Source organism: Pinus tabuliformis, chromosome 7, assembly GCF_031772625.1.
Source record: "Pinus tabuliformis cultivar Carrire ecotype Pingquan chromosome 7, CPIR1, whole genome shotgun sequence".
Taxonomy (NCBI): domain Eukaryota; kingdom Viridiplantae; phylum Streptophyta; class Pinopsida; order Pinales; family Pinaceae; genus Pinus; species Pinus tabuliformis.
The window spans coordinates 1,095,000,308-1,095,012,485 of record NC_142293.1 but is presented as its reverse complement, the minus strand read 5'-3'; the positions used below and the strand labels follow the sequence as shown (position 1 = coordinate 1,095,012,485).

General features: G+C 38.3%; 2 protein-coding genes across 12 annotated transcripts; one reads left to right on the top strand and one right to left on the bottom strand.

Moving 5' to 3' along the window:
* Positions 1-2: 2 nt before the first annotated feature.
* LOC149251371 (ran-binding protein 1 homolog c-like) lies at positions 3-11,408 on the bottom strand. Of its 11 annotated transcripts, none has more exons than XR_016266873.1 (5): positions 11,018-11,408; positions 4,993-5,152; positions 674-760; positions 488-580; positions 3-315 (listed from the first exon to the last, which is right to left on the bottom strand). XR_016266873.1 is itself a non-coding variant. In XM_089459388.1 (5 exons), exons 4-5 carry the CDS (start codon positions 497-499, stop codon positions 118-120), a joined length of 210 nt encoding a protein of 69 aa, XP_089315514.1. In that variant the 5' UTR covers positions 500-580; positions 700-760; positions 4,993-5,152; positions 11,018-11,399; the 3' UTR covers positions 3-117. The 11 variants fall into 11 exon arrangements, 7 of the variants coding, with proteins under 7 accessions (XP_089315514.1, XP_089315512.1, XP_089315511.1 ...); XR_016266874.1 differs by having other exon boundaries at positions 700-760; XM_089459388.1 differs by having other exon boundaries at positions 700-760; positions 11,018-11,399.
* Positions 6,158-10,653, top strand: LOC149251372 (uncharacterized). The gene is made up of 6 exons (XM_089458840.1): positions 6,158-6,811; positions 7,432-7,595; positions 9,118-9,338; positions 9,571-9,620; positions 9,757-9,831; positions 10,050-10,653. The coding sequence occupies exons 1-6, from the start codon at positions 6,219-6,221 to the stop codon at positions 10,651-10,653; spliced, it is 1,707 nt and encodes a 568-aa protein (XP_089314966.1). The 5' UTR covers positions 6,158-6,218.
* Positions 11,409-12,178: the final 770 nt, after the last annotated feature.

Genomic DNA, 12,178 nt, shown 5'->3' with positions numbered 1-12,178 from the left:
TATGATTACAAAATCAAAATGTCTCATTGATATAGGGTAAATTCACAACACCCATCTAAACATAGCAATGTCATTCTACACAATAATTTCTTCATAAAAAACAATGCATGTGCATGCCTAGCTACCACCACCAAGATCATCCTCATGATCATCTTGACCATCCTCATTACTCTGATCCACATCATCACCAACACCGCAACTATCATCATCATCTCCTCCTTCACCACCATCATCCCCATCCTCATCCTCATCATCTCCTGATATATGTTGAACATAATTTGGATCATCGTCTTGGCAATCATTACCTATAGCATTCTGACAAAAAAAATCAATATTACATGTTAGTATTAATTACATAACACAACGCATGTTTTTGTTATACAATGTTAACCATAAAATGAGGTAAGATATAATATCTAATAGTACTAAAAAATAAAATGAAAATATGGTTTAAAAGTATATTGGAAATCCAACTAAGATTACATACCATAGAGTCCATCCAAACAACAAATTCAACCCATCTCTTTTGCTGCAGCACCTCCTTTTCCAAATGATTCGGAGGTCTTCCATATTTTAGTTCCTATCAATCAGTAAATAGGGAGAAATTAGATAACAATGACTTTCTTCTAGTACAAAATTTATTAAAAAAATATCACATGTTTAATATAGTTACAAAGGTTGTTATCAGTGCTTTTAAACCTTTCTGGCCACTACGATGAGTGACTTTTGTCTTGGTTAACCTCGCCTTGGATGCCTTGTCCTTAAACATAAACCAATTCAATTTATTTTCACACAAATACATGTCTAAGATACTTATAAGTATTAATACATTCTAAATAATGTTTAATGAAAAATTCAATACCTGAATGCTCTCATTGTCGGCTTTTCTTTGTGCATCCAACTTCTCATATTATTTTACAAGTTCTTTCCATACTTTAAAAGGTATGTCAATAGGTCTTTGTTTCAGTCTTTGATCTTGAGGCATTTTTTAATTTTTTCTTGTTTGGTTAAAAATTTTGGTTAAAAAAAACCGAAAAAGTAATTCACATCAATGGCATGGGGACTCTATGGATATGTGTAAAAAAATGGCTATAAAGAAAACATCCAAAAAACATATGAGCTCTCCCTTTGATGGTCACTTGGGGCATATGGCTGGAAAGGAACAACTCCATTTTCGAAAATCAAGGACAATCCTTTCTCAAAGTCCTTCCTAATATTTGCTCCAAATGTCTTAAAATGAAAAACAAAATTCAAACGTCATCCTTAAACATCTCCCTTAATTATAACGTTGGACCATAAATTCTTCACTTTTATTGTTATCGGCTCTGGAATGAAATATGTGTGCACTAATGAAAAAACATTGAGTTTCATTTTTCATAATCACAAACAATGAAAAAAGAATCACATGTAACTAGCATCATTTTGGCAATTTTATATTTATTAAAAATCTTTAACATGTTTTCCTCCCATATCTCATAAAAAGGTGTGAAATTTTTTATATACTCTCCAATAAGCACTACAACAAAACCAGCGATTTGGAGGTTTTACACTAAGTTTTTCAACATCGAGCTTACTAGGGCTTGCACCACCGGGGTTATTAGTAAGAATCTCATGAGGTTTGCATAGCCATGATTATTAGAATCAAAATAGTAGGATTTGCACTAAAAAACAGTTCATAGAGCTTTCCTGCTGGGGAGAAAATCACAAGTTCAACTTCTGCAGTGCAGAGCACCGAGAGCTCGTAAGCTTTCTTCAGCAATCCACCTACGTTTTGAAAATGTAGCCTGCCTGCTGACAATGTTCTCAATCCTCTTCCTCTGCATCTTTCCCCTCCCTATTCTTGTATGTCCTCTTTCGTTTTTCCCTCCAAACAAACCCTCTCAAATTGAGAAAGCAGAACAACTCACTCGATGAGAATCCGAATCCAATTATCGCTTCTAACAATAACCCAATACGATACCAGAAGTGATTACACAAAACCTGATTGACTCTTCATTTGTTTGGAAAAGAGCCAAGCATATACTTCTGACGAGGGTTTCCGTCTCAAGTCTGGCTCGCAGGACGTCGCTTAGTCAATTGCGAGAAAAGTTTTCCACCTGCCTGTCACATACGGTTTGTCACACTATATACTAAAATAAGGTTGATCATACTAACAATAAGGTTGTATAGTTTAAAAGGAGGGCTCTCCTGACTGCATTTGGTTGGTTTATAGAAAAGATTGCTGGAATGTGTAATGTGAATGCTCTGCTAACTATCTTTTAAGCATTTGGAAGTATTAAAACCCCCTAGGATAATTAATGTAAGACCTGTTAATTAATGTGTAAAGATGGCTATTGTCCTTGGGCTACCTTAGCTGTTCGTGTTTAGTGATCTGTGGTATTATGACTCCTCAAGTCACTATTAAACCATGAGAACCATGCCCAGGCAGACTAGTGTGACATTGTGGATGAGAACCAAAACTAGACTCCTATTACCTCCTTTTTCATCCTTTAAATTGCAGAATTAACTAACTGTTCTAGTAATCGTTCTTGAGCACCTGAAGATGTGCACCCTAAATAATAAGAATAATACCCTGTAACATATGAATAGTCCATCCTGTGCATGTAGGATATGCACATGAGGTCCAATAAAATCACTAACCAGAATACCAGGTGTTATTAAAGCCTCTACAGGTTGATATATATGAATGTTACAGTGTGCAGGAGTATGATTCAATTCCATACGAAAATACAAAACATCTGATAGGATTTCCTTATACCTCATAGGCAAACAACCATTGTCCCTTCTATAGATGAGCAGAATAAGTGCTTGGTTCTCTACACTAAATAAAGACAAAGTATAGTACTTATTGCTGACAAAATAGGATTTAAATCGCGATTCAATTGCTTGACATTCAGCTGGTCACAGAATTGTAGAGTGCATAATCATAAGTGATGTTGCGAGCCAGTAGAAGTGCTCTCCTACAAAAGCCTGATCTAGCATATCTCTTACCTTTATTTAGTTGGGATCAGCAAGGTAGTTTTGGGCTAGCATACTGATTTTCACATGAGTTAGTTGAGGCCAACAAGAAGACCTAAACCTGGTTAGGTACAGCTAGGTGATTTCTGTTGTAAAACTGTTTGTAATTTGTGACACTGAGAGAGGTATGCTCCCGTAACTGTGCTCCCTTATCATATCATTAGCCCTGCTTGGGTGTAACAGTCATGTAGGAATGTCTACGGCTGGGAGGTGAATCCATCCTTTGGCAACTTGTTTGACAGCCCTTGTCTTTTAAATGATAGGTATTGCGGTCCGGAGCCCATTTTGCATGCTGCTATGTAATTTATATTATGGTTAGAGATGAACTATATCAATGTGCTTAATCATTTGAGATGTTATAACTGGAATGTAATAGTTGATTTACGCTTCTTATATTCTTTCACGGTTACTAGTCTAGAATTGCATTATTGTTCACGCAATTATTAAGTTGGAACTTGGCACCAAAGCTGCTTATGAGAGCTAAGATTTAGGTCTGTGTGCCAGTTGGGCTGCCAGACCTAGTTAAGTGAATTTGGTTCTGTTATGAAAGCGAAGTTTTCATGAGCCCATTGTGATCTGGTTTTGAGAGTGCATTAGAGTTTGTCTATGTGAGAATCATTAGAAAGTTGTATGTGTATGTGTGTGAGAGCTCAATACATTATAGAAGAAAGCGACAACTAGTGACTAAGACTTTAGTTGGTGTACGTCAGTCCAGACTGTTGGGTCGTAACCCTTCATAGTCACATGATCCAGAATGTTGGATCAACACGTTATATGTTGTCAGTCATTGTACCCAATGTGCTCAACCAATGAAGTCTATAAAACAAACACCTCAAAATGGCTGACCATAGCATCTGTCTGATTATGACATTCACCCTATATTTTGATCAACCAATTAGGATGCCTTCTATATCGAGCACAGTGTTGAAAAAATTGGCATCGGCAAAAAATCGGCAGAGGGTACAGAAAATATCTTCTCGGAAACATCGGCAAAAAAAATTGGCAAAAATTGGCAAACTGCGGCTCGGATGGTACCGATGAAAAACCAATGATACCAATTTCATATCCCATGACGTTATTCAAGTTTCGATTGGACTCATGTAACAAATATGGGTGTTCCTGACAATCAGAGAACCTAGGGCTGCATGGCCTTGGCAAGCTCAAGATTAGCATGACATCTCCCCCTAAACACAGGGATAAGCGAAGGATGACCTTCTAATTGTTGGTTGGCAAAATGATCCAGCAGCAGTAGATGCACCGAATAAAATTGTGTCTATAAATGTTAAAAGCCATATACTGCAACAACTACTTGTAACAAATTAACGTCATCAAATAAGGAAGATATTAGGCCATAGAGCAGCATCATTGAAATTGTAACACCACCCAACAGCCCAACATGGTCTCAATGGGTGACGCAGATATATAATCTCCTTAAACTATGGATTCTAACTACATCATAGAGGAAGTTATTAGTTTGGTGCAAAAATCGGTAGGGGTCATCAACTCGGAAAGCTCAGGAGAAAATTAGCAAAAACTGGGAAATCATAAACTCGAAAAACCCAGGATAAATCAAAGAGTTTTGCAACTCAGTGAAAAGTTAAAACATTGTACTGTATGCCAATAGACCAACATGATCTGAATGCTGGATATATATACAGTTTACCTCAAAGAACTAAGGAATATAATGACAGAGAAGCCAGATCACCAAATAACTTTTGTTCCCCAAATTTCCACTCAAATCAAGAACTTATACAGCATGAAAATAACCTAGTTTAAACTTTGACCTTTGTATTGAGGTCTTGAGATTCTATGAACTATTTTATTAGCTTCAGTAACTCGTTGAGCTTCTCAGATGTAAGTACCTGCTGGAGAGAGCTGTTCTTAGTTATAGTGTAGTGGACTATCAGATTTCCAAAACTACTAATAAAATAGAGCTGGTACAGACACATGGAAAGCCAAAATATAAGGATGTACCTGATATTGACTCCTCCATTGAAAGCATAGCGTACGACATTGTCACGAACCCACATGTCAACAGCTTCAGAAGACGAACTGAGAGTTTCCAGCAAGTCATTAGTAATGCCGACCATGACTTGAATATCAGAGCCGATCAGAGCCTCCAAGACCTTGGGATCTGCATCAAAGAGCTTCACTTTCATAATATGATTGGCCTGTAGCAGCTTCACAACAATAGAGGGAGCCAGTCTTTGTGATGACAGAATTCCCCAGTTCACACCAATGTCACCCAACACACCAAAGTTGGATGCCCAGATTATCCATGTGAATGATACCAGTGTTCTTGCATTGTAATAAAACATCTTCATATGCTCTGTATGCCACAATGTCAATGTGCAAACTGCATTTCATGCTGTCTGTGAGGAAGACAGGGTATATGCTATAGCGTAAGATGTTTGGAGAGACCCACATTGCTGTGAATATCAGGTATGATATCCCCATCTGAATGAAACTGACCCACAAGCTTCCATTGGGACTTGGGCATGGTTCACTGTGACCCACAGTAAGCATAGTTTTATTACGTTCTATGATTGAAGGTGAAACTTTACAAACTTCCATGGGATCTGGAAATAGTTTTAAAAATGACACACTAACCATAGATTTATTATTTTTTAACTGTATGATTTAAGGTGATACTTTACACGAGGAACTACATCTGTTCATCAATTTGTCAAGAAGCATGGCCTACAATTCAATTGCTCTAAGCCTATCACTTCTTCAAAGACATTGAAAAAAGACATTGAAAAAAGGATGGCCTATAGTTCAACAAAATATAAAAAGACTCGTCAAAATACAAAACCCCCAATGATAACAAATAAACCATCAAATGCATCCCCGAAAAAATCTTCATCGGCAGCCTATCAACATAGGAAAACAATTATTACAGACCATAATGAGATCAAAAAACAAAAATCGGGATAAAAAATCTAGAAATGTTATTATATAATTTATTAAGCGGTTTTGGAGGGATCTGAGTTGTGCAATATTAATTTGAACTTTACCCAATAAGGCTAAGGTCGTGATTTTTGAGTCCTATGTCTTAATCAAAAGGTCAAACGATAAATACTAGCCGTTGCAAAGGACCGTTAGAGTTCATATTCAAATCTCGATCTACATTTCCACCTCTTTTTCCTGGGCTCTGTTTTTTTTCTCCTTTTTAATTAAAAATTCCATTCTCAGGGTAAATGACTTGTATTCCTCTAACACTTGTGACAGAAATGAAATTACAACAAGATGCTTCCACCCAACAGTCCGAGCTCGCAGATTGCAAAACCTTAAACCAGAAAGACACCTCACAGCAATGCGTTTGTCTACCAAAGAAGTCTGCCATGGGCCAACAAGAGCAGAGCTCGGACGTTACAGAGAGAATTGAAGAAGAAACCGTGGGGAAGAGTCCTGAGATTGTGGAAGTTACAGAGGGCGAGGACGAGGTTGTTGAGAAAACAGAGGTTTCAGAAGTGATCGATCTTCAAACAAGGGGCAATGAGAATATCAGAGGAGGAGGAGCAGCAAGAGGATTTATGAGTGCCCGCGCTGTGCTTTTGAATGAGTCTCGAGAGAATATTCTTAGCCCTGGCTTCAGGTCGGTGGCTGCAATGGCCGGATGGGACGATGAGGCACTCTTATTGGCGAGTTTCGAAGAAGGGTCCTCCTCTCTGGGAAATTTGAACTTGGAATCTCTGGTTGTCGAGGATTCGCCTGTTAGGGAATCACGGCAAAGGAAGCGAGAGGCCCGAACCCCTGCTCTGGCTAAAACACCAGCAAGCGCTGGAAGAAGGTAATGATGAGCAGCTCTCTATTGATTTTAATTTTGAAAGAGTTAATCCCAGGGCTTAAAAAGTAGTTCTGTTGCTTATTAAACATCATGTTTTTAAAAAAAATGGTTTGCACACCTTCACCTGACACCCTACCCTTGGATGAAGGCGTGTATTTGTGTAGATAAATGCACATGGTTGCTTGGGTGGTCCACCCTCTCCTAGGTTAAGGTGTGCATTTGAGTACAAAACTTCACACTATGTCTTGAGAGTTCTGCGCCTGTGCCTCATTGAGATGAGGCTAGAAGGCCTCATTGAGATGAGTCTAAAAGGCCTCATTGAGATGAGTCTAAAAGGGTAGGTGTCCCATGTATCATCATGGGTATGTCTTTGGATATCTTGGTCTTTGCTAAGCCTTAAATTTCTTAACTTATGCTAGATTATAAGTTGTAGTTGCCAGCAGGGGTTTACAGTGAAAACCACTTCAATGACTCCCACTACATATCCTTTTGCTGCTAAAAAAATCATTTGTCATGGTTGAATGTCTCCAAATTTCCTTCAGAGCAGTCCTGGTGATCATTTTATTTTGCAGTATGAAATTGATGTTGGTGCTGATAAATTCAGCTTTGGTTCTTTTTTTCAGGCACCGAAGGGCAAGGAGGCAAAGTAAAGATATTGATCCCATCGACCTGCATCGTGTTGGAGCTCTCAGCCTGGAGGATGATCCATTCTCTCAAAGCAATGAACCTAATCCAGTCTCTCAAACAAATGAACCTAATCCTATTCTTCAGGCACAACTTGTGCAAGGTAAACATTTGATTTTGAACTCTCTAAGTTGAGGGCTCTAACATTAAGTCATGCTTAGTAAGTATTCATGTTCTCACTGGGGTTTGGGAGATTTGCACCAATATCTTATGAGTTTCCGGTCACCACTGTTTATAGATTCTGCATTTCATTACTCCAAGCCAAACTTTTCATAACAATACAAAATGAAATCAAGTAGTTGTTTTCTTTTTTCCTTTTTAATTGCATCTTATATTCATTACTAAACAGTGGGAAATACACCAGAATCACGCATCATTCCTAAAGCTTAGGTCTATAGATTCTACCCCATGGTAAATAGCAAAGTTAACCTCGATCTTAAGAGAATGTGCGTATTTTCCCAAAATTCTCATTTTGGCAGAATATATATACTTCTGAAAATCCTCATTCTGGCAGAAAACAGTGTGGTCAAATCTGATTTAAAAACTGCAATCTCATCGAAGTGAAAGGAATTGGCATCCTCATCAAATGTGGTACAACATCGCCCTTTCCACATAAAGGAAAAGGCTTTTCAATCTTATGGCATTCCAGATTCTTCTTCTATACTGTCAGACCATCCACCCTTGCCAAGAATATCCCCTTTCCAATGAAAGAGATCAACAAAAAGTTTTGTGAACTGAGCAACGATCCAATCCCAAAAGGCTCAGGCAACTTTGCATGCCCAACACAGAGATTTAATTGCCTCCTATGCTATGACAAAATTACACAATAGTCATTCATTAGGCCTTAGTTATGTAATCAACATTTCAACAATTGGCTGTTATATAGCACCAAACAATCCAGCACTCTGATCTTGAAGGAAGATAAGGATTCCAGTTATTTTGAGACTGCTCAAGTGACCTGTTTTCCTCGTTTTTTGATGGAGTGGCGAATTGCCCTATGTCTTTTTATCAAGATATTTATACATCAAGCCTTGTCAGTATTCCAGCAACCAAGTAGTTTTGATGTAGCATATTTCCCCACATCTTATGACCAATACATTGACACATCAAGCCAGGGACTGAGGAGACTTCCACCAAAGGCTTAACTGTTTATAGGCTTGATCTTCCCATATCAATCCAGGGACAAATGACTTGCACCAAAAGTTCGACTGTTTATAGGTTTTAAGTCCATTCTTTGCGTTACGAGCAATCTTTGGCTTTTGGAGAGTTTGAATCCAACACTCTAAGGAGAAAATAACAACTTAAGCTATTGGGCTGCATAGATATTGGGCTGCTAAAACCTAGGACTTGCCCAATACCTCCATACGATGCAGAGTACTGTCACTGGAAAACTGATATACGATGGTATAGGTATTTTTACTTGCTCAATACCTCCACAAAATGCACAGTTCTGCCACTTTAGAGTCTATCACAAGGGAGCTTTGCAATTTTTTGTCCAAAATTGAGTTCAAATATTTATGTACAACACAAGCATGTACTGCAAGGCCATAAGCATTGAAGATAAGAAGAAACTTGTTTTAATGTTTGGTTAATCTTTGACTGATATAGAACTTTGGCCTTGACAGGGAATGCGATACCAGATGAGTCTTCTACAGATGCTACAGCACATAATGAGAAAAAGAATAGTCCTTTAAAGCTACAAGGCGACAGTCCCAAAATTAAACCTAGGCCAGCTAAAAGCAAGGAAAGATCTCCTAGACCTGCCGAATCTAGTCCATATGGAAGTGAGAAGGGACTTTCCAAACCTAGTTGTTTGGAGCAATTGAAAGAAGAGCTTTCTTGTGCGGTAATTTAACTATGATTATTGTTATGTAATAACTACATATGGAACTTTTTTGATAGAAAGCTATAGTTGAGGTGAAAAGGGAGTGCTGTACTTGTTTTGTTATTCAACGAAAAGGAGTTTCATAACTCGATTGTGTACCTTAGTCTGGGATAATGGTACATTTGTTTTCAGAACTGGTATGAATTCTTTCTTTTATGCTTACTGTCATTGATAAGAATCCATCTTCTTGCAGGTTTGTCTTGATATCTGTTTCGAACCCTCCTCCACATCTTGTGGCCATAGGTAATTTTTTACTGCTAAAAAAACTCCAGCAGTCCCACCATGCAAGAAAATTTCTACTAAACTGTGTAAATTTATCTCTACTGAATTGTGTATATTAGAGCTGCTCTCAAATTTGTCTACCGAAACTTCTATGCAGTTTCTGTAAGATGTGCTTGCAAGATGCAATCGAGAAATGTGGTCCACGGTGCCCTAAATGCCGCCAGCAATTGAGGTCAGTCCAGGAAAAATTGAAGCTTGAGCAAATTTTATATTGTCAGCCATAAAGACTTTGAGACTTTTATATAGCAATTGCAAATCTTGAGTTTGGTTGATATTTATATAGGGAAGTTTACCACAAACCACTCCCCTGCCAATTGAAGCCCACAAGGGTTTAGAATTTCAAATCATGACGTATTTTTAGTGTATCTAAAATATTGGTTGTCATTGCAGGGGGGACTTTCAGAATTGTCAGATCAACACTGTACTTTGGAACACAGTTCAGCTTCTCTTCCCTAAAGAAGTTGCTGGGAAGATTAAGGAAAAGAATGAGAAAGAAGCAGCCTCGAAGCATCGACAAAAGAAAGAAAACTCAAACTCCTATATCAGTCAAGCTAACAGAGGGGCTAGGAACAATGGTGTCAGTTGGCAAGGTCACTCAACTCGGTCTATTGGACTGGCAAGGCCCACATCTTATGCAAACTTCAGGAGAGCCTTCCAATCTTCAGCAGAAGATACCCAAATAAGGCATATTTTAGTTCCAAGCGATGAAGAAATAGGACAGGAAGTAACCATTGTTGCAAATCTACAACAGGGAACGATGGGAACAAATGAACGAGCAGTTAGAAGGCAAGAGAGGCGTGGAAGAAATAACTATAAAGACATTGAAAAAAGGATGGCCTATAGTTCAACAAAATATAAAAAGACTCGTCAAAATACAAAACCCCCAATGATAACAAATAAACCATCAAATGCATCCCCGAAAAAATCTTCATCGACAGCCTATCAACATAGGAAAACAATTATTACAGACCATAATGAGGTCAAAAAATGCTGATCAAAATATCAATGGGACATCAAAACAACAAGAAACTCACAAAATACACAGAAAAGCAAAACCCTAATTACCCGATAAAACAAACCATAGCCCGCTAAATGCATCTACCATAGAGTTTCTTCAGCACCCCATTGAAATGACAAATCCGATCATCATCAACAGGCGAACAAAACATTGAGAACCCGATAAAAACAGATCTTACTAAAAAGGAGAAAAATTAGAAGTAAATAACTGCCCAAATGCATCTTCCTTATAGTCAAGGTCCCATTTATGTGCACAGGAAAAGGGCCACCGAAGAGGCCATGAAAACAACTTTCAACTGAGAAAACAAAATCATGAAATAGCCATGGATTAAGAAATTTACATGTCAAGAAGGACATCCTCCTCTTCTTCGCCCGTGGTGACAGTAACCTCCTCAAGCTTAACAATGGGTGCAACCTGAGCTCCAGTGTCCTCTTCCTTTCCGGCATCATCCTCGTTCTCTCTCGAATCGTCATCTACTGCCCGTGTAAGAACAGGATCCTCCTGAGTTCCAGCCATCCCAATACCATATAGTGCACAGAGGGAGGGCTCGAATGAAATCTATGGATCCAAAATATGCCAGAAACTCGCCCAATATCAGACACGAATGCAAAACCCCGAGGATTTTGGACAAAGGATTTAACTGTGCAAAAATGCTTCGAAGGCAAAGGGCAAAGAGGTCGACGGAGAGAAAACACTCTATATAAGGGTTTTTGACGTCGATGGAGAGAAAACACTCTATATAAGGGTTTTGAAGAGGGAAGGCCGGTAGCTGTTAAAGATTGAGAGTAAAAGTAGCATCCTTAAAGATAATATAATAAATTATTACAGGATGGTTGGGGGTTTCAAAGGGAGAGAAGGCCATGGAATAACCCCCTAAATCATCTCCAACATGAGAGGCCTACTTCATTCATGTTGTCATGTTGGGACCAGAGGTTGTTGTGCGTTTTTTATTTTCGCAATTTTGAACTCTTTCCTTGGTGATATATTATTGTGTTTATTGTAATAATAATGGGATGGGGTTGAGGGGTTTGTAAATGAGATAAATATAGAAAAGTAATTAGAAATATTGGTTTTAAATTATTATAATAAGTATTGTTGTGGTTGATCCATGATAAGTTGTAGGGTAGTTGGTTTGTATGGGGTTTAGTTGTTACGAGGTCTTAAGTTCAAATGTCATGGGGAGGGGTTGAGAATGGAAGTCATTTTGGGGGCATCAAAACTATTCTAAGGGGCATCTTCCACTGAGCTTTACACAATCCTCGATGTTGAGGATGAAAATAATATGAATATGCCAAGCTCACTCTACAGCCTAGTATGGTTACAGCCATGTTTGTCCATCATTCCAAGGGGCATCTTCCACTGAGCTTTACACAATCCTCAATGTTGAGGATGAAAATAATATGAATATGCCAAGCTCACTCTACAGCCTAGTATGGTTACAGCGATGTTTGTCCATCATCAAAGTTGAAATTTTGCTAGTGTCGGCCAAAATAAATTTAAA